Raw genomic sequence first — 23,094 nt, forward strand, 5'->3', positions numbered from 1 at the left:
AGTGGGTACAATATTCATCAAAAACTGCCTGACAGCAGTTTTTGATAAATATATATTTTGTGTGATTTTTGTAGATTTAGAGAACTCGTTGCTCACTATGAGTTGTATTCCAGTTATTTGTAGGCTGACCTGTGTGTGAGTATATATGTCAGGGTGGGTCACCCAGGATAAGTCTTTATTAATCTGTGCTTGTTGACCAGATGCCAGGATGCCTCTGAAAATAATCCTTTCCTTTGTTCTTGCAAAACAATGGAGTGGGGGGGGGGGGGGGTGTTACTGGACAACATCCAAACAATTCAGCTCTACCTAGTCTCTCTTTCTATCCTTCTCTCTCTTCCTCCCTCTCTCCCTCTATGTGATTTGCCCATCCCAGTACTTTGATGAAACCATTTTTTTTTTTTAGTCACAGTCAAAATCAGTTCTGTCTTTGCCACATCTACATTAGCATTTCAGTTAACCACTGGCCAGTGTTATAACAGAAACAGTTAACTTCCCTGCAACCTCTCCCTTGCTTTAATTTAAAATGTCCTGAAAGGATGGGGGGGGGGGAACTTTGGAAAAAATGATTGGAGCTCTGGCTTTACATTCCTCTCCTAGCTGTGCCTGTGCTTGCATGTGAAGACCGCTCCACAGCTCTACTCTAACTATTCCAACCATTCTGCTGAGGGGGCTGGCCCTCCAGGACCAGCCAGGGAGGTGGCTAGGGCCAGGGCCTTTTATACTGGTGGGCGGACACAACCTCAGGCTGGGAGGGGAAAGGGAGGAGCAGTGTGAAGGGGTGTGGAAAGGAAGAGCAGCAGGCTAGTTTGACTGGACGGTTTCACGGGGAGCTGTGGCATTTGAGTCCAGGCGTGCAGTCTATTGCTGTCAGAGGTGTCCACTCCCGTCCGCTGGCCAGCTACCCAGGGCTGAAGAAGAAAGAGAAGGAGAGTGCAAGAGAAGGAGAGAAAGAAGAGGGGAGAAAAATAAAGAAGGCTCGAAGGGAGAAAAGAGAGGGAATTGGGTGAGAAGGCAGAGAAAAAGTTCTTTGAGGGAAAAAACAGAAGTTGGATTTGGACCTCGTGTGCCCTTAAGTGCTGTCTTGTGTGATTATTATTTCCCAATTTTCAACAAGCCATTGACAGCCATGGAAGATTCAAGCTTGCAGATGGAGCCGGTGGCCTTGGCCGAGGTGTCAGACAACGAGGAGGTGGCGCTAGCACCGTCGGACGATGAAGACGAGGCGACAGGGGCGGGAGAGGAGAAGGAGGAGAAGAGCGACGGGCAGGTGAACGGGGTGATGGTGCTGGCCCTGCTGGACAAGATCATCGGCGCTGTGGACCAAATCCGGCAGACCCAGACCGGGTTGGAGGCGAGGCAGCAGGACATGGAGCGCTCGGTGACGGGCATCCAGAGCGAGCTGACCAAGCTCTCCAAGAGCCACACCACCACCTCCAACTCCGTCAACAAGATGCTGGAGAAGGTGCGCAAGGTCAGCGTCAACGTCAAGACGGTCCGCACCAACTTGGAGAAGCAGGCTGGCCAGATCAAGAAGCTGGAGAGCAACGAGAACGAGCTTCTCAAGAGGCGTAACTTCAAAGTCATGATATACCAGGTCAGGAGAATGGCTGTTTGGGTGGGGTGCGGGGTTTAAGGTGTGGCTTGTGGGAGGTGGGCGGGGGCTGGCGGGGGGGTTCAATGTGACTGCCATTTCACTATGGTCTATTGAATTTTTTTTTCCTGCATTTGGCATTGTGAATCAGTTTTTAGAGGGCTTCAGATAGGGACATCTTGGTTCCTCTGTTCTGTGCTCTGCAGTGTCCTGTGCAGTCTGTAGTGATGGAATGTCACTCCACACTTGAGTTACTCTGCGTTGCTGATGTGGACAGCAGGACTGACACATGTATCCATGTGGCAGCGTCTGACGCCCCTCACAGCTCCCACTGGGATAGAGCTCTGCACAGTGTACACATCGTCAAGCGTCTCAGTTGATTTGTTTAAACTCTCCATTGTTCATTTGCATGTCAAAGAACAAGCTCTTATGTGTTTGATGGTGAAGCTGAAATTGCAGGTGTTCATTGATAATGAGGCATTTCTTATGTGAAAATGTTGTGTGTAAATAGCTATCAGTGGTTTATACGGGTGTGTGGATGTGGCAGGGTTCAGTCTGGCAGAGGAAATCAGGGACCACTGAGTCCTGCCACAGTAGATTAATAGAGAAACCAGTATCCCTGGCCATTCACATCAGTGCTGTGTAAAACCAATGGTTTAAATAAGGCACAGCTCAATAACTGATCATGAAGCCGTGATGACAACCATATGATATATACTACCACTATGCCATCAGTAATGAAGCCAGAAACAAATTATTTCAGTGACGGTAGACATGCTCACAAGATTGGGCAAGGAACGGACAATTCCTAGGGGTCCAATCCCTCAAACAGCTTGCCGTTAATGTTCATAATGAAGCTCATGCTCACTGACACCCATTCTAAGAAATCCTAATTTTCAGTTCAAATTATGATTTAAATCAAATGATTTGATTTATTTTATATCATGGATAATGGTGTTGATTCCAAGGCTTTGGAGTAATTTCTTCTTTAATGAATTCCATAACTCACATGATCTGTCTCTCTTTAAGGCTGACATTTTTTGAGTGTTCTGTCTGCCTGCATTTGACGCTGTTGAACTTCATTGGCTCGGATCTATTATGGAAGAGGGGCGTCATATTTAGGGTGTGTGAGCTGCTCATTGTGGTGAATGAATTGAAAGCTAACGCCAGATCTCTGTACATGTGGCTCAGTGAATGCCATAAGGAATCCATTTGTGAGTCAGTCTTGGAAAATGGTGGAAAATACCATGAGAATGGCAGATTGCTTCTTTAAAAGTGGGTTCAGGTGGGGTTGGCGGTGGCACAGAGAGCAGGAGTGGGGAAAGAAACGGCAGACGTTTGGTTTGAAAAGACGCTCTGTAGTTATGGCTCCAGAGCCTGTGCTTTTTTTAGCACTGCATGCTGTAATGTCTAATAGCTTGCAGCTTGTGCGGTGGTGGGAGACATTCAGAGTTTCCACCCTGGCTCACAGGAAAGTTTTCTGCAGTCCTCCAACATCCATCCATGCCTGCAGCCAGGACAGGCATGGGGCGGCGGGAGGGGGGCTGTGCAGGCGGTCCAGCCACTGTCTCCCAGAAGCTCCACACTCACACTCAGGCTCATCTCCACTCTAATGCCCTCCGAGATAAGCTGGCAGCCCATGGCTGTTCATGCCTAGCAGATGAAACCTTTGAAAGGGGAAGAAAGAATGCAGTGTTCTTCTGAGTTTTCTTAAATAATTTTTCTCTCACTTAACTTCAAAGTCAATAAAAACAGTTCAGCCCGGCTGAATATATCGACAGCACAGTTCTTTTCTGATTCTCTGGCGTTCTGTTTTCCTACTGAGAGTTTGGCAGGACACTGAATTTCTGCTGGTGTGTTCTGGGACCAACATGCTTATGCAAGCTCATATGCATGGCTTCTCTGGAACGTCAATAAGGGCTCATAGATTACACCGGGGCATTTCACAGAAATCCAACCCGAACCAAGCTTTTCTCAATGCTATCCCTGAATTACCAAGGGCAAGCAAGATTTCGCCTTTTCTTTTGTGCGCCATCTTCATTACTACAGAGGAGCTATGCCATGGTGTGTCTATGGTGTGCACTTTCCCGGGAATCCAAGGCCGAATTCTAACAAAATCGCTGCCGGCGAGCGAGGAGTTCCATTTACATTGTGCGGATTGTGTAACTGCCGTTCTGTGAGCTGCTCATGATCATGCCTCATGCAGCGCTGCTACATGATGAGTGGATGTTTTAAGTAGCTCGGAGGCTTTTCAGAGCTCCTGCCTCCATGTAACCCAACCACAGAGCCTTAATCCTAATCAAAAAAGGGAACAGCCCTCGGAGGGCTGTCACGGCACGCAGAGAAGGGCTGACATTCTTTGCTCAGATGAGCTTATTTATTTATGAAATGTGTGGCGCTGCTACGCTGGTTAAATCTTTATGAAAATTAATTTAGGTGTATCTTTAGACTTTTTGTCATGTACACGTTGGCCTGCTCAGCGCCTCTCTAATGCGGCATGGGTGTTGGTTCCCACCCAACGCATTCATGCAGCACGTGAACCAAGTGAAAGTTGCAGTTTCAGCCTGGTAAACCAAACTGCCACCTCCACTCTGCAGGGCCCACAGACCCATTCTATTTTTGTCCCATGCCCGCATGGTGTCAGGTTAAATTACACTGGAGGAGTGAGTGTGGATCACAGTGGCTCAGAGTCAGGTTTCGATTGTCCGTGTGGTGAGATAGGGTGGGGCAGAGCAGGGCGGGGCAGGGCGGGGCAGGGATGGACGTGGTTCACTCTGTCTGCAACTGCGGGGATGACCCTGTCTGTGACATGGGTCGAGGGACGAAGTGAAGAGCCAATTGGGGTGAAGCATGACAGCCGGGGAGTTGGGGTTAGGGTTGCTCTGCATGTGCCAACATTTTCCACAGGCGTCTACGCTATGCTGTTTACGACATAATGCTCCAGAACAGCAACCCGCTTCCAACTCGCAAATTCACAGAAGGGAACGTTTTGCAACTGAACACGCAGAGCAAAGATGGCTCCACGCAGCGACTCAGCGAGACACCCAAATGCAGGCAAACCCCCCCCCCCCCCTCTCCCGGAGCAGCTGGATTGCCCTCCCCAGAGGAGATCAAAAGCGTGACTCACAAAGGAGAACCGTGGCCGTCTCTGTGGCATGCCTTCTTGGTTGAGACCAAAAGAATGAGTCACAGCGGAGAGCTGCATTGTGTTTCCATGTCGTCCCGTCCCTCAGCACGTACTGTATGGACCGTTCAGCTGGGGGGGGGGGGGGTTGCTTTTCAGTAGGCCGTGGTCACAGCTGGTGGGCTTTGTAATAGAGCAAGCACAGCCTGTTTGTCTTCGCCCGCAAGTGGCTGTTGACCCGACGTTCACCGCTGCCTGTCCTCCGGAGCCCCAGGCCGCAACAGGTGTGGTCCATCCCCCTTTCCCCTCTCCTCCTCTGGGGAAAGTAAAAATGAAAGCCTCCCTCGTGCTGAGCTCCTCCTCAGTCAAAGGTCACGTGCATTTTCCGCTGCTGAAACGGGAGCGGCTGTGCCCTCCCCTTCCCATGTCAGTCTCAGAAGTGGCAGATTTTCCCAGCTGGCATGACATCGGAGCGAGCCACGCCCTCCGGCTGGGGCCACCGGTCTGCTCGGTCACGGCCGCCGGCCCGGGCCTCGACTCTGACCTAGGTGGCACGCGCCCATGGCCGTACCCACGGCACCCGCCTGAGCCTTTGCTCGCAGTCACTCATCTCCCAGTCCAGTCAGTCAGGAATGTCCGCGTGCTGCGGGGAGCTTGTTTGGGGAAAGCAGAGACCGTCCTCCTTGCACAGAGCGCCCCGGGGAAGCGGGCGTTTTTGATAAACGGCTGTGCCAAGTTAGCGGGCTGATTCATCCCCTTGGCATCTCCGCCCTGCACTCCCACCCCTGTCCAAATCTCAGCCTCATTCCCCTTTGGTCCCCCCCCCCTGCACTTGGACCAGGCACTGGACAGCAATGTCTAAACAGGTTAAACATTTCATCATTGCACGTCAGCATGGTTGCCAAGGGGCTTAGGAAAGCAAGGGGCCCAGGGTAATTACTTTCACCTTATCGCTTTACTTACTAAAATAAATTACCAGAATCGCATTAACTCCATGAGTTTCCACGATAGATTCTTAGCCATAACTATCATTTCAGAAGCATCTACATGCAGCTGGGGCTTGCAACAATCTCCAAATAAGGGCATTGTAAGAATGTTGCTCTTTAAGGGAGGGGCATGTACTCTGGTGCCATTTTCTTCACTAAAATATGTGGGCATAAGATCCCCTTCCTAAATAACTGGTAGTCTTATTCTTGCACGTCATTCATCACTGCCAGATGTGATTGTTTTAGTGTTCTTCATCATATCCAGTATTTTCTTTCTGCAAGACCATATAGGGCAGGAGTTGCTGAAACTCTTTTTTTTCACTCAAAAATCCTTTTTATAGCCGATTTGCGTAACCCCCATTACTCAAGTTACTCAAGTGGACATGTCGGGGTTTCTCTCCTGGCAAGCATGTGAAATCAGCTCAAGGGCCTCACACCACATATCCAGGGAGGGCTTGTCAGAGAAATGGGAAGAAAAAAAAACAACTGGGCTTGCACCAAAGAGGGGAAAAGGGAACATGAGCTCTAAAAATAGGAAGTCCCAAATACTTGCTTGATTTTGCAACGGAAAAGCTCTGGGAGTCATTTTTTCCTGATTGGTTCCTCTCATTTGATGAGGCCCTCTCCCAAAATCAGTGAGTGTTTTCAGCTTACAGTCACTCAGTAATGTGTTGCTGTGTGGTGACCATGTTTGGAGCCAGTCGCCATAACAAGCACTGTCTTCTTGCGTCAAGCGTAGCAGTAACATATCCTATCTTATTTTGATGGTGATCTGCGACTTTTCAAGTTAAACTGAGCAATGTTCTTCAATATTTGCTTTCTCGTTTTTGGTAAGTCAGAAAAGTTCAATACACACAGTGACACAATGTGCAGTTCTGTCTGGCAAACACAGCACACATCAAAACATTGTATCTGTGAATTGTGTATACATTTCCTATGGGAATATTTTTATTGACCTTTTTAGCACTCGCAGAAGCTGATTCTACTTTATTTCAACTCAAAACACATCAGAGTAGAATCAGGCAGCAAATCTGTCCAACCATCACAGTCACCTCAGTATGTGTGTGTGTGTGTGTGCATGTGTGTGTTTGCACGTGTATATATATATTTATACTGCTATGTGTGCGTGTGCGCGCACGTGTGTGTATCTATCTCTTTGCAGAGCCATAAATAATTCTGTGTCCTCGCTGCAAAAGGGTTTTTTTTCACTCCCTCCTGTCAGTCTCTGCCAGAGGTCCCCACGGGAGGGAAAAACAGGACATCGACTCCAGAACAGTGAGGACCTAGTCGTGTCTCACAAGGGGGCCACTTTCGGAGATAAAGGGAGGGATGAAATTATATCCTGTAAGCCTTTCCATCGTGCACAGGGATCTGAAGGTACCTACTAATAGCTTTTATTACAAGCTGGAAGTTATGAGATCACTGCTCTCCACAGTGTTTCTTATTACATACTTCAGGTTGGTTCTGGCAGGGTGAATTTCCGCCGGTTGTTGTGCAGACAGGGCTCTGTAAAATGTGTGTTGAGGCACGTCTTCTCAGGCCTTCCTTGAAAAACAGCACCCGCTCCTCGTGCCGTTTTGCACGCTCGCACATTATAGCCCTCCGTGCCCGTTAGCTGATCCTTCTCATCTCTCCCTGCTGTCGTGTGCTGCAAGTGCACCAGCCCACCTTGTTTTCTTCTCCTCGGGCTTGCAGAGTCAATGGCCACAAGCAGAGAGAGGACGGCGTGATTTATAAAGGCCAAGATAAACCCAAGTGTGCTGTGCCTTATGATGCTGTCAGCCAGGCTTGCCATTGGGGGAACAACAGGCATGCATTCACATTCCACTGAAAGAACGTGCAAACACACGCTTTCTCTCTCTCTCAGTTTCTCTGTGTTTCACTGTGGGCACCCACAGTCAGGGGGCCACGCCCAACCTGTGCATAAGGTCCTAAAAACTAGAACTGTCCACTGGTTGTAAATAGTGGGTCTGACGTGAAGTCTAGGGTGGCTGCTGTATTCCATAGCAGCCAGAGGGGCTGAATTTAAACATCCAATTGTAGCTTGACTTGCAACAAGACTTCGCATGTGCAGGGTGTATGTTTGCGTCTATAAAACAAATTGCAGTTCCAGGTATCTGCAGAGCCAGTGGCATTTTAACTGGGTCTGCCACAGGAACTTGATGTACTTGGTATGGTTTAATGAGTTCTAACTTGCTTGTGTGATGCAGACGGAGGAAGCAGGTTTCAGACATGATAAATTCATCTGTACAGAATGCAATTTATACACAGTCGCACAGATGTTCAATCAAAATACTACCTGGTGAGTGGGTAGGTTCAGTCAGATCACAAGTGATGAATATGGATGAAACCCACTCCAACCTATCAAGCGGATGAAAAACCTGCAGCTGAGCCAGCGATTGGAGACCATATGTGGCATGACTGTGAAAATAATTAAGAAGAATTATTAATGTTTGTTTGATGGGAAAGTGGATATTAATAGACGGTGATGATGTGTTGCGAATGCGGTGTCAGGGAAGAAGGATCGCCAATATGAAATAACATGTGGGTGGTCAATGGGTGCTTCTGATTAAAAATTCTCAACAAAATACTGGGGGGTGGGGGGGGGGGGCTGGCATGCTACCTTCTTACCCAGGTGTAAGCGATCTAGGAGCTGCTGTTGGCCAGCTTTGCTGTACACCCTGACATGCCAGGGATGAGGTGTACTTTGAAAAAGGAGAATGGAGGAGTGTTTTGAGCATGAAGCACATCCCCAGGTCTAAAGACCGTACAAAAACAGAGAACAATAGAGGCACAGTGCCTCAATATTTCCATTCAGACATCGCCTGGGGCCACAGAGAAAAGGTGCCTGTTACACAACAGGAACGTCGGTCAAACACAAAACTGTATAAACAAAGATAGATGGCTTTGATACGTTCAGTCCTTCCAGCAGCTATTATTTAGTGTTTTGTGGAAGACTGTAAATCATTTTGGAGCACAGTGATGTTCAGTATCATTTTCAGATGGATGAATTAATCAGTGCATAAAATATTATTTTTTAACCATCCGCCAATATCGAATTATTTAGAACTGCTGGAATGTGAAGTCTCATCATCTCTACTAACGTGGACTTTTTGAACAGCTGGAATTCTTCGGTGTCCAGTAAACTGGTGAATGAAAAGCCACTGAGCGGAGCTATAGAAAAGGCTATCCCAGCATAGTCTGAGGCTATAAATCTCCATGCAAAAGCTACAGAACTCCCTCTTATTTTTGGAAAGAGCACAACCACAATGCCATAGCAACTAGGAATGCATTCCAAACAAACATGTAAACTATCGGTCCTGACTGTACATCCTGTACTCGGTATGCTAAGAGTAAACTTTTTGCTTAATGCTTTTTTATTACAACTCCCACATAACCAACATCAGTGGGACCAGATTACAGCGGATTCATAATCAAGGTCAAACAAACCTGTAAAAATTGAAATAAGCATGGCAGCTAATGTAATTTTAAAATGTGAATATGCAAAAATGAATTCATTCAACAATTTTGAAAATACTTTTTTTATGAGCAAAATATTAGATTTCACTAGTTTCAATAGTATGAAATATCAATTTTCAATATAAATAATTCCATAACATGAACACTGGACAGCAACAAATAATTTTTAAAGATTAAGAATGAAGTGTTAAATTCATCTAAAGCAATTTCTCAGAATGCATTTAATAAGCAACAGATTGTAGGTTGTCATGTTATAGTTATAGTATATGGGGAGAATTAGTGTTAAGAACTCAGGCACATTGGGATGCAGCTGCAGTCAGATTGTCAAGCTGGGGTGTGGGGGTTGTGCAGAAGTTTATACCTCACATTGATAGATTGAAACTGTATGGAGTTTTTCATAAATCAGTCTCTCATTTCAACCAGCTGTGTCTAACTGGCATGGCTGGGCATAATCCTAATTGTTTTACAAGGTATGCATTATACCTGGGAAGAAAAGCGGGTAAGTGTATACATTTATTTAGTGACATCATTTTCAGAAATGCATCCATCTCCCGTCTACAAAAACAAGCAAGTTTTCACAGTGACAAGCTCTGTCTTGTAGCACCAGACAGAGTGAACTATAAACCAGATTAAACTTGGAATGATGTGTTGAAATAGAGATGAACCCGCAGTCTGGGTGGGTCGTCCATTTGCCGCAATCTGTTAAGAGTCCCGTCTCCCTGTGGCAGCAGCAGCTCGGGTCGAGGCGAAGTATCTCTCTGACATCATCATGTTGTCCCCAGAGCCTGGCATGGGGTTCGAAGGCGAAGGTCGAATGAGGTGTCCAAACAACAGGGCCGTGGGTTGTGGGAGAGGGGGAAGCACTCCCCTGAGGTGGCCCCGGCATCCCGTAACTTAAAACAGCGCTTTCTCCCAGACCCATGATTACAGGGAAAAAAAGAGCAGCTGGCCCCATGGAGTCATTAGCACGCCCCTCTCAAAGTATTTCCCATGCTTCTTGCTCGGGAGCTCCAGTTCTGCACTCCGTGTACTGTGTTTGTCCCCTCACCCCACTGTAGCTGAGAGACGCCATTTTTTCAGGGAGGGGCTGAGCATGGCATTCTGTGGGTACCAAGCTCAGAGCCTATACATTTCTATCCGGTTCTGGTCTGTTGACAAAGCGCCAGGGTGTGTTTAATAGCCAAGCTCAGTGCTAGAACACATGAAGGTTTCTCATTTTGCTCTCGCTCAATTCTGCTCTTTTCCGCACATGGCACAGCTGAGTCCACTTTGTTTGGCCTTTCCTCCTGTGTCATGTGGATGCCACCCTTTGCTTGTGGACTGTGTCCACACAGAAGCACCAGCCTGGCTTTGAGAGGGCCATTATTTTACAAACGTTTTGTCTGAAACGAAGTGGAGGTCAGGCTAGGAGAACGACGAAAATAAAAGTTAAACACAATAGTGCTTGTTTACGTTTCCATGCCTCACTCTCTGCCAGTATCAAATGATAAGTCATGAGGATTCCCTGTGTAATTTTTAGTGGAAAACCCCCCCTTTTCAGGCTCCAGCATGGATATTGTGTAACCACAGGGTGGGGCCTTGCCGAGGAACAGGGAGACAGTGTTCTCGGGGATTCCTCAGTACGCAGACAGCTGTGAATGAGCTCCACACATGAGACTAATGAGGAGGTTTGCTGAAGCTCAGTGGAAATCTTCCATGGCGTGTTTCAGGGGAACCCCAGGCTCTGTTCCCTCACCACGTCAAACACTACCACCTTATGTCCTACGCCAGTCTGACGTTGTGGGTGTCCCGTGATGCACTGCTTAGCTTAGCAACCGGAAATTTCCATGGATAACCCACTGAAATCTGTGGACACCGAAATCTACAAGCTCAAAAGTGTTCTAGGGTTCCATAAAAACAAATTTATTGTGTGAGTGCTTTTGAAGAGTCACACATTAAAGAAATTTTTCTCCTCACATTTTGCAACCATAAAGAAAAATATGACAAGTTTCCACCATAGGTCAAAAGAGTTTATATTAAATCTCCAGTGCCACCATTGCTAGCAGCCACTAACCATTAATTGCATAATTGCAATATTCACATTGAAAGCTTGTAATAACAACAATAATCCTAATGATGTAATGAATACCAGTTGGATATTTGCATGGGTGACAGAGAAACATCACATGTCCATTGAAAATGCTTGGCAAAGTTTTGCTGACCGCACAGTGCACAGGCCAGCTGAAAGCAGCTGCTAGCCCCTGGTCTGAGCGGCCAAATTCCTAAAGAATACAATGACAGGGACCCAACAATGTCCCGCCACACTGGGTAAATGTTCTTAGTGAATGGGTCTGTCCTGCACAGTAAAATGTTCAGGGATGATTGAACTCTTATGGAGTCCAATAGGGACCATATGTACACTGTAAGAGTTGATTTAACACTAACCATTTCACTGTGCGCTCTAAGTGAGTTCCAAGTTACTCATCACAATGTCCCACCACACTGGGTGAATGTCCTTAGTGAATGGATCTGTCCTGCACAGTGACATGTTCTGGGTTGAGTCCAATAGGGACCATATGTACACTGTAAGTGTTGATTTAACACTAACCATTTCACTGTGCACTCTAAGTGAGCTCCAAGTTACTCATCACGGCTGAATACTTTCTAACTGGGCAGCAGAGGGGTGAAACACAGCCAGTGTCCTGTGGCCAGTCCCACTCTCAGATGACCAAGCTTTCTCCATTGTTTTTGGCTCACCAGCAGCACCAGCTTTGGATAGAATTGGCTGTTGTATAGTCCACACAGTGGCGCAGTAGTCAACACAATAGTACCAGTTCTCTGTACACTCTTGCTTTGGTGTTTTGGTGTTTTGGCTCTGGGCCTCAGTTAGAGCAAAACATGTTAGCTCACATGACATAAGTCACATTACCTATGCTCTGACGAAGGAGTTTATTTCCGAATCGGGGAGTTCAATAAATATTTTTAAAGGGCGTTACTGTCTGAACACTCATTTGTTCTAAAGAAGTCACATTAGACTGGAGTGTGTCATCAAAAACAGCACTCTTTTATGATGGCCAGGTGTTATAGCCACACGAAAAAAATCCTGGCTTGCAAGACTACTACTGACCAGTACCTTAATTCCTGCAATTAAGTTGTAGCTACAATATCCTCACCCACTAATTTGGGAGAGGATGTTGTAATTAGAATAACTGGGAAGCATGTATCATGATGTCTGTCAGTTCATGCAACCATATTCTCATTTGACAGGCTCCTGTTGGAGCCCGTTTCTGAAACTTTCTTACTTTCTGTCCTACTGTCGTTGCAAGTCTGTGAACCAGTATGTTGTTATCATTATACAGAAGAAGGCATTTTAGATTAATTACTGGTAGTTCAAATTGTTAAAGCTACTCAGTAAAGTGTTGAATCTACAGTGATTGAATGCATTTGATCCCTTATGAATGTATATAAACACTATTAAAGTTGGATTAACAGTCTGACCTTTTCACTGTGCCAAAGCTGACCAGATGGGCTTGATTACAATATGTCATGGGACACAAGTTACTGTCCCAAGATGTGCTTAGTGTAACAAATTGTTTGGGCAAAAGGAGGCATTATATGACTGTTACTTAGTTTCTCAAAAAATATTGGAAGGAGTGTCTATTATAAAGTAATGTGGGATTCTGAAAGATTTTGATTGGGAAAGAGAGAGTTGCTTCAGTGGTTGGCTTAGGAGTGGGAGTGCACGATGAAGGAGGGGGGATCTAGTTTGTCTTAGCAACAGTGTACTCGTTTAGAATAATCCACTGCCAATGTCTGTGTGGAGGAATGAGACCAAAAAGCAACCAAAGCCACAATTTCTTGATTAAAAAGGCTCCATAAAAAGCAAAGCACTGCAGTACTGGATTTAGAGTGGTTGTGGTGGATACTTTTTCTCTTACTCATCTAGCCTTGAGAAGGCTGAACTGGCAACCACACTCTACTCTCTTAACAATTTCATTTTTACCCTGCCTTTTTCAAATACAGTGAAATATATAGACCTGATTATTTGGAGTAAAGCTTGTTGGGATTTGTCCTGAGTAACTGGAACTATAAACTATCAACATGCTTGCATTAAATCATTGGTTTATCTGGAAATGTTTTTTTTATTGTAGATAATGTTTGACTTAGCCATCCAATAATTCACCTCTTAATAACTACCATCTTAATAATATGCTGTTACACTCTTACCTATCATTGTATACATTAATACTAACTATACTAGACTGAGTATAGTTATAATTAAGTATAGTACAGTGTATAGCAGTCTATTTCAGATTTTTGTGTAATATAATACATGAGTATTCATTATTATGATGTAATAACGTGGCTGTGTTTGATTCTTTAAACACTATCGGCATTTTCCTTCATATATTCCCTTATTTGGTGCTTTCCAGTGGTGTCTCAGTGGTGTGCTGTTCTGACAGAAACTGGCTGGCCTCAGTACTGTACACACACACAGATACACATAGTGAGGGGCTGTGTTCAGATACAGTAACCATGCACTGTAAACACCACACAAGTCGCCAGTTCGTTCTGCGAGCCGTGGTTCCAAACTCAAGCTCCTCTCTCTGTGACAGAGGTAGGAGTGAAGGAGAGAGGAACCCGAAAACAGGCACATGGCAGCCATCTCCCAACACCAAAACCCACCTTTTCCACTGGCACAGCGGAGAAACCCTGCAGATTCCTCTCATTTGGTCATCTGTCATTGTCTGTTAATCTGTTAACATGGCACGGATAGGTGACAGTTCTGTGGCATCGTTTCCTCCCAGTGGCAATGCGATCAGCAGGGCAGTGAGGATACAGGCTCTCAGGATGAGCGGGGTGTATCCTGTGCTGATTGCAGCTCCTGTTTCTTTATTTGCCTTCCCTCTGTCTGCCCCAGAGTGCGCTGCACGGCGGCGGAGTTTCCACCGGCCAGCCAGGCCCTTTCCCTCCTCACGCTTGTATTTGTCATTTACATAATGGTCTTTTGAGCGCAGATTAAAAACACGGCGAGTGGGCAGACGTGTCTCCCGAGCAAACAATAGCGGCGGACCTGGGGGTTTCCGCATGGCAGCTGGAGAAGCGGCAGCAGGATTCGATATCAGTGATTTACACAACTGGCTGTTCTGTTTTTTCACTCGGGGCGCTGATGAAGAACATGCTCTGTAGGTTTTGGCCCCCTTTTCTTGAGGAAAATGTTCACACCGTTACAGAGCAGTAATTTATAACATTGTTAATGGGTTGAGCAAACTTGGCTTTCATTGTTTTAAACAGTTCGTTTTATTCCGGGTGATAAATTTTGCCTGGTGCGCCATGTTTGACACAGTTAAGGACCGGAAGGGGTCATTCCAGATATGCTGCAGAGAGGGGCTGCGCTGGTTAGAAGTGGCATGCTTCGGAGGTCAGTAGCCACGCCTCCCTGTAACCCTCACCAATATGATGACATCGAGGAGGAAATTGAGGCTACTCCTGGAAGTGGTGGCCAATGAACATATGACATGTGGCAGTGATGTGGAATCATTCAACAGACTCCCTTTGGCTTAGATAGATCACCCACCATAAACCTTTCTCTCTCCCTGTGTGTGATGAGTGTGCTGGCTCAAAATTGTGGAGTGTGCAAATGACTGAAAATCTGCTTGAGTCGATGAATGGAAGGCAAAGGCTGTATAAATGCACTCCATTGTTGTGCGAGTAGATCGGAGCTCAGTTTCAGGACTGTCCTTCTCATCTGATGTACTATTCATTCATGGGACGTAGTGCGTGGGAAACTGCCGTCATGTGCGTGGGAACTTGCCGCCAGACGAGCTGAATTCTCCCGTGTGAGAAACAAGAGGAGGCGGCAGTGCTAACATGGCTGCTGCCCTTGCCTCATTCCGCCTGGTGCTTTTTTAATACCTTAGTTGTTACCAAGGGCAACCACGAGCTGTGTGTACAGTATCTGTTGCCGAAGGGGAGAGCGGAATGTGATGGTGGAAGGTGGCCAGGGAAGTGTGGATGGAATTTGGACTGGAGGAGGGAAGGCGGACCCGAAATAAACAGACACTGTGACCCCCACAGGCCCGAACGACACAAAGCACCAGATAAGGAAAGGCAGCCCTTTTTTACTGTGACTTCCACAGGGCTGCAGAATGCCTGGAGGCAGAACAAGCCTCTGCTTCTGGAAAGGGATGATTTAGCTCCTGGAGAGGAATGATTTAATGCTCCACATTCATTTATGCTACCATGTATGCTCAAGTTGCAAAACAGTAGACTCACAGCAAGAACCTCTATTCATGTTTTGGTGTGGTGCTATACACAGTGCGGTCCAAAGTATCTGGACAGCGACACAATTTTTGTCGTTTTGGCTCTGTACTCCAGAACATTGGATTTGAAATGAAACTATGAATAAGAGATTAACTGTCAGCTGTCAGCCGCTCTTAAACCGCAGTAATTTGCATGTGTTTACATCCATATCGACTTGTGTAGGAATTACAGCCCTTTTTATACATAGTCTCAGTAATACATTATTGTATTTGTTTATATTAAACGGTACTGTAGTGCTCCAAAATGTAATAAAATTATAACAAACTTCGAACGTACAGCAGTACAGCCAGCTTTGCAGAGTGGTGTAACAGAACTTATCATAAAAATATTTATGTTGCCTGTTTGGAACCCTGAAGTGGAAATCTGTTAGTACAAATGTACATGGTTTAAGGAAGGGTATTTTAGTTCAAGTCTTGTCTATGGTTCAGAGCTAGTGTGACACTAGGAGGCGTGACACTCTGTTTGACTCCATGCAAGCTGTTGAAACTGACCTTCATCACAGCTGTATCAAAGGATTTCCCTCTTTACAAGTACCTGCACTGTAGCCACTCGACTACAGAAAGAGCGGAAAGTTGGATTTGTTGTCCACCGGGGCATTTCCTGTCTCTGGCTGCCTGGCTTCCCTTCTGCGAGACCTTCCCTGCCTACAGCGCTAATATCTTTGTCGTCCACTCAGGAGTTCCCTTTCCGGCCCACCCTTCGTCTCCGCAAACAATGACTGCAACAGTAGCGAGGGGGGAAAGGATCCCAGCCGGTTAAGCAGCGGTGAACATGCCGAACATGTAATATCCTGCGGGATTCCATTCCGTGCCCGGTCTTTTCCATTTTCCTGCCTCTGCAGCCATTTGAGTTATATAACTGCAGCACTCTTCTCACTCAGGCCCAAAGCAACTGTGTAGAGTAATGTTTAGATAAATTCTGTCATAGCATTTCAGGCTGGGACCCCAGGTGGAACTTTGCTGTGGCACCCAAGGGCTAGGAAACAGCAATAAATATGCGCTAAACTGCCTCAGTAAATATTTATCTATAGAAATGCATAGTGAATAATGAGTTCTGCTGAAGAAATATTTTTTTAAAAGTACTCTTTAACTGAAGTGGGCTGGATGGAGTTGTATAAAGCTAGATTGATATCCGCCAACACAACCCCCCCCCCCCCCCCCCCCCCCCCCTCTGTAAAACCTCTGATTTCTTCCTGTGAGAGATTTTGTGAGTCATTGAGATGATCACTGATTTTTGGTCTTCGATATCAATCCTACTTCATCAAAATAAATGCTCATCTCCCTTGTGTCCCCGGTCAATATAATAATATTACAATATATTACAATATAATGTTAAAAATTCCCCAAGATCAGTATTCATTGTAATTTGCGAGGACAGTGAAGACAGTGTAATCATAAACAGTCAGTCATAGGGCTCACCCCATTCCAGCGCCTCTCCCAGTTAGCGCTATCTCCTACTAGCGCTACCCCTGTTGTGCTTGCTCCCTACCTTCAAGTTGATAGAGAATAGGTCCCATGCTGCACATTTATTATCAGATGAAAAAGAATAACAGAGTTCTCCTTCCCGCACTGCGGGAGTTCTGTGCTGCGTGACCAGCTCAGTGCATGAGTGATGTTTGGGCAGCTGCAGTATGAGGAAATTGTTTGAGCTGGATTTGTGTGAAAAGCCCAGTCAGATCTCTCAAGGCAGAGTTTACACAACCCCCTGCCCCCACCTTTGATAACACACACAGAACACACACATGCGTGTAAAAGCGTGCACACAGAAACACACACACACACACACAGGCATACACACTCTTTCGCACCTACGTGCAAACACGCACCCGCATAATCACACTCACACTGATATACATGCATATGTACACGCACACACACACACATATGCACACTCATACATGCACAGGCTCATATGCACACCAATGCGCACACACTGTGGAGGGTCATTTGGTTCTTCTCTCCTTCCCTGTGAACTTGCTTTTTTTCAATTTATTCTCAAAGGAGTGGAAACAGATTGTTTTCAACGATTAAAGGTGCTACCTTTGTAAAAATGACAATGGAAAACAGCTAGCCAATTCAACGCGTACCCCGGACTCGTATCCCCATTTGCTGCCTTTTTTGGTTTAATTATGCATTTGGGTGTTCCTGTTTTCTTGGGGAACAATGCATAATATGGGCTTGGGACTCGGGGGGGGGGGGGGGGGGGTGGATACGGAGGAACGGTGACTCAGTGTCTCAGGATGGTGGAAAAAATGTGTCGTTTCCACAAACAAGCAAGCGCATTGTGTACAGCCGCCCTCGGCAGGCACGGGACAGAACGGGGCTTCCACTCCTGGAATGCACGGAACGAGGGACGGGGCCGCGGGAGGAAAGGGCGGGGCCCGGGATACGATAACAAAACGCAAGTTTTCCGTGCGGCGCTCCCGTGGAGTCCGATAAGAATTGGCAGGGAGCGCACTACCTGCACGACCAGCCAGCTGAGAGATGCAAGGTGTGGGTTTCCTCGTGTCAGCCCCGGGGCATTCACGGAGTTCCTGCCCAGGGCGAGCGCCTGTCAGTCAAAGGGTCCATGGGCTTCCCCGCTCCTGCACGCCGGGCAGAGGGCAGGGGGGATGAAGTGCATGATGGGCGTTGTTATCAGGAGCAGAAACGCTGAACAATGGAGCCATTAAGGCAGTATAAATAGAGGCCTTTGATTGTTTTTGGCAAACCAGAGGAGACCTGGGATCCATTAAGGAGCCTGGACGGTAAAAGTTAGCTAATTTCTTGGCAAGGGGAGGTGGGAGGGTGGAAAAAGTACCGACCTGAGAGGAGGAAGGAGGGGGATGGAGAAATGGAGGGACAGGGCCATGGAAGGTTGGGCTGACCCAAGAGAAGAGGCAAGCTGTCCAAGGGCATAGCGTGGGCATCAGGATGCTTTGGGTGGCCTAGGCACACTTTGGAGATGAGATGAGTTGACAGCATTACATTCAAATTTACAGACATTTTTCCTACGTATGGGCGAGGTCTACTGATAGCACTGGGTTAAACTGGGGGATTGACAAGCCTTTTCACTTGGGAAAGGAAGAACTGAACAGGTTTTATTAATGTGTTTTTCATTCAGATATTTTTGGGTGTGTGCACCACATTATATCAAATTTGCATCCCAAAAAATTATTTTCTGTCACTTGAGAAAAGAGCAATGCATGTAAATGCCTCACTATGGAAGTAAAGATGATCTCAGTAATCCACCCAGTTAAATTCAGTACGTAAATGACACAATCAAAAACAATTAATGACATTAACACCAGTAATGATGCCCTGCTGGGAGCTGCTAAGTGGCTTACTGGGTTAAGGCACCACACTGTGGTCTCCATGGAACTGAGGCTGCCAGTGCTGACTGTGGCCAGTAGCTCCATAGTGTGGCGTGCAATTGGTAATTGCGTCGCCCAGGGCGTGGGAGGATTTATTCAGTTTCGGGTTCACATTTCATTGCTTTCTAGCGACCCCTGCTGGTCGATCATAGCTATAATCTGCAGTTTGAAAAGAAGCAGGCTGGCAACACTACGTTTCGGAGCAGAACACCGGCTGTCCACACTGTCCCAAGTGGGGTGCGAGCATGAACGTGGCTGCAATTTCCGGCACTTAGAAATTCCAAATTAGGTTGGGATTTGGACATGCTCCAGGTTGGGTGCTCCAGGTTTTTTTTTTTTAAATAAATAAATGCAAAAAAATTATTCCCAGCTGATGAGAATGGGAATGAATAGTATTCTGTGAGAAAATGTTGCATGTTCTTTGTGAGAGAGACTATGCAGTCTTCTGGTGTTTATAACACTGGAGCCTTGCAAAGCTGATAATAATTATGGATCCCTTGTTGTCACTGGAAAACTTGTGTATATATCAGTTTCAACTACTGATGGTGCACAAACACACCGAATTGCCTGCAAAGTAGTCTATTTGTGCCATAAATTCAGTTCTTGGATCAAAATGCACATTTACCGCCTTTTATATGAATTATATAGCATATCAGAATTCCAAATGAGCAATGAGATAACTTTTAAAATAACTGTATTTGTCCATGATGAAAGCGAAAATGGAAACAGCAATGATCAGCTTTATCTATGTGCTGCGCAACAATAGCTGACTAGCTGAAACATAAGATGGCCAGACATGGTTCATGGTACTGCAGATTATACACACTCAATCATATTTTCAATTGATCATAAAACACATTTTTTTATCTGTTACTAATTTGACCCTAAACACACAGTGATGATCCATCCCGTCCCAGACTGCCTAATGCTGATTTCAGGGCCTTTCATGATAATTTTACAAGACATCAATCTCGCACACACACGCACACACACATATACACACACACACACACGTACAAATCAATGGCACTTTATTACACCTTAATGCTAGCTCAGTGAGCAAAAGCCAGATGTATAGAGGCAGAAATTTAAGCTGAGACAATGACATAAATAGACGAGGTCAACTCCGATTGCTCAGGTTTACCCAGATGTAGCCTGGCTCTGTCTTGTTGGCTAGAAAACTTTCATTTTTAAACCAAATGTAACCACAAAAACATTCCCAGGGAGCTGTCTGTCATTCTTTCATGCTGTCGAACCCATGTGAGATAGAGCTTCCTAGTCCAACAGGTCCAAGGCTCCAGCACAATAGTACATTCAAGTCAGCATAACAGTATTGACTTTTGTACGCTAATGTTGTGTTTGTTTTGCAAAAAAGTTCTTGTTCTTGCATTGTATGCTCTATCAGTTCATTCATCATAATGACACTTTGGGCAGGTTTAGAAAGAGAAATGTCAACTGCACCATATATGTTTGATCCAAACCACAATGAAGATTGTGTCCACTAATTAATAATGCAGATAAATAGTTCAATGCATATTGTGATGTAGCAGATAAATCCTTCAGATATGGTTTTGTATGCATGAAAGTTATCTTGATTCTGAAAACAATTCTTGTGTAAGGAACATTGTTTTCAACTGCAAATACTGTAGATATACAGTTATTTATTGTAATAATTTCAATAAACAAAATGGATTATCTTCCCTTTCAAGACAGTCCTTGAGTGTAATTGTGTGGAAGTGTCCACAAGAGGGCGCCTTCCACTGACGATATGCATGACATTCTTTACAAGTGTAGCAAGGTCTAAATAAAGGAAAGCCAGAAGGAGAACTCCTTCTTCCATGTAAATTATTAATCATAGTCCTCAGCATATGAATGTTTTTTTTTCTTTTGGCAAGGTATTCATTTCCATGAGTATTTTCTAATAATGAAATTATTCTGAAATAACGCATACACATAGTACACACACACACAAATACCTCTGGTATTTACTAAAGACCTCAGAAATTGTTGCTGGGCTTGATAATGAATAGTAGATCAACTTTAATTTAACTTGATCATAACGGCATCTGTTTTTCTCTCTTTTGTGTCTATAGGACGAAGTGAAGCTTCCCTCAAAGGTGTCTGTGTCCAAGTCCATGAAGGTCTCAGAGGCTGTGGAGGGTGAGGGGGAACCGGAGCTGAAGGAGGAGGATGAGGAGGATACAGAGAAGGCCAACATTAACCTCTCCTCTGATGAGGAGGTGGACATCGAGGAGACCATCGAGCCATCGAGGGCCGAGCGCATTGAGCACTTCAAACGCAGCAGCATGCAGCGAGTGGACAACATCAAGAAGGCCTTTTCCAAGGAGAAGATGGAAAAGACCAAACAGAAGACCAAAGAGAACCTGGAAAAGACCCGACAAAAGACCAAGGAGAACCTAGAGAAGACGCGGCAGAAGACCAAGGAGAATCTGGAGAAGACCAAGCTGAAGACTAAAGAGAACCTGGAGAAGACCCGGCTAAACATTGAGAAGAAAATGGGCAAGCTGGGCACCCGCATGTCCGTCAACCCAGAACGCAGAGAAAAGCTCAAGTCCTCCAGGGACAAGGTGAAAAAGTCCTTCACCCCTGACCACACCGTCTACGCCCGCTCCAAGACAGCCGTCTACAAAGTGCCACCCTTCACCTTCCACGTGAAGAAGATCCGGGATGGGGAGGTGGAGGTGCAGGGCACAGAAATGGTGGAGGTGGCTGGGGAGGAGGAGGTAGAGGAGGCCGGGGAGTCAGCAGAGATGCTGACGGAGGACAGCCCAGAGATGCAGGCCCTGCTGGAGATGGCCGAGGACTCTGAGCTGGTGCTGGTCGAGCAGGACCACGACAGAGACAGCGACTAGTGCAGCCCGGGAGGGGTTAGAGGTGCGGGGGAGGGGGCATGTGCATGGGTAAGGTGGGAGGGATGTCAGGCAACATCATAAATACGAACAAAGGACAGATTCAGGTTGGGGCGAGGCTTCTTTTCACAGTCAGTAGAGTGAAAACTCTTTTTCTCCATTTATGTTGTAACAGTCTATGAATATGAATCCTAAGTTCAGTTCAAACTGAGTCCCACAGAGGATCAAAGAAAAATACACTCCCAAATTATTATTCTCTCTGTTGATTTTATCTCTTCTTTTAAGCTTCTTTTTTCAAAGACATTAAACACTCTTATGGTTTATTGCAGGGATACTCAAATCTGGCCCTTGAGGCCAGTAGTACCGCTCGTTTTCTTTTCTACCCAATAGTTAATTGATGCCAAGAGATTTAACTCACCTGGTGTCCCAGTTTTGAATCAGTCCTGATTAGAGGGGAAGAATGAAAACCAGCAGTACAAATGGCCTCAAGGGCCAGATTTGAGATTTCCCTGGTTAATTGTTTTTATACATCAGTCTTTCTTTTTCCTTTTTGGGATCAGATTACCCCGGTTGTGAAGGTATCATATATATATATATTTTTTTTTTTTGGCAATTACATAAATATATGAGGGCTATATCTCTAAGCATGACATAACTTCAAAATGCTTGAAGTAAACCTCTGACTGGGAGCCTTAATTGCATATAGAATCCCAGCCAGCTAAATGAAAATGAATAAATACGAGCAGAGAATTTGGAACATATGCAGTTGGAAACATAAAGACACAATGGATGATATAGATGACAGATATATTTTCTCTTCATAAAAAACAAAAAGCATCCAGCATAACTACAAATTGAATTTTTAAGCCAGAATCCAATGTGATTCAACCTTGGTGCCACTCTGTACACACAAAAAAGCAATTTGTGCTAGTTTTGGTTTTGTTCAGTTTCAGAGAAACTGATTTATAAGGGATCACAAGAATGACTTCACAATCTTCGAGATATTCCCAGATTTCAAAAGTTCAAATGTACATTACATACATATAAGCTTCCAGAAAGATAATCAATGGTCATATGTATGTCTATGCAGTGTTTCTCACTAAAAAAATAACAACTAAACAAATGAATGTACACTTTTAAAAAATGAAGGATCAATGACAAAGCTAATGAACCAATCACAGCGATGCATTCCCAATGGTGTGCATTAACTGAATGCTGGACATGCTATAAAGTGTAATAAGCAGAATAAAGAGATTTTTTCATGTGAACAGGAGGCCATTGTTGCATCAGACTGATGCCACAACTGTTTAGAATAATAACCATGAGACATTTTGGGAATCGAAATCTCCTGGAAAGATTCTTTCTTTAATGTTAAAACATTTGTGAGT

General features: G+C 45.3%; 1 protein-coding gene across 1 annotated transcript; it reads left to right on the forward strand.

Moving 5' to 3' along the window:
• Positions 1-797: 797 nt before the first annotated feature.
• cavin1a (caveolae associated protein 1a) lies at positions 798-21,964 on the forward strand. The gene is made up of 2 exons (XM_035405175.1): positions 798-1,594; positions 20,930-21,964. The coding sequence occupies exons 1-2, from the start codon at positions 1,127-1,129 to the stop codon at positions 21,707-21,709; spliced, it is 1,248 nt and encodes a 415-aa protein (XP_035261066.1). The 5' UTR covers positions 798-1,126; the 3' UTR covers positions 21,710-21,964.
• Positions 21,965-23,094: the final 1,130 nt, after the last annotated feature.

The sequence above is a fragment of the Anguilla anguilla genome, chromosome 2 (assembly GCF_013347855.1).
Source record: "Anguilla anguilla isolate fAngAng1 chromosome 2, fAngAng1.pri, whole genome shotgun sequence".
Taxonomy (NCBI): domain Eukaryota; kingdom Metazoa; phylum Chordata; class Actinopteri; order Anguilliformes; family Anguillidae; genus Anguilla; species Anguilla anguilla.

Excerpts from the sequence above, each read along its gene's own strand:
- cavin1a (XM_035405175.1), top strand. The coding sequence starts at position 1,127 with ATGGAAGATTCAAGCTTGCAGATGGAGCCGGTGGCCTTGGCCGAGGTG. Across the intron at positions 1,595-20,929 it reads TCAAAGTCATGATATACCAG|GACGAAGTGAAGCTTCCCTC; the intron begins GTCAGGAGAATG and ends TTGTGTCTATAG.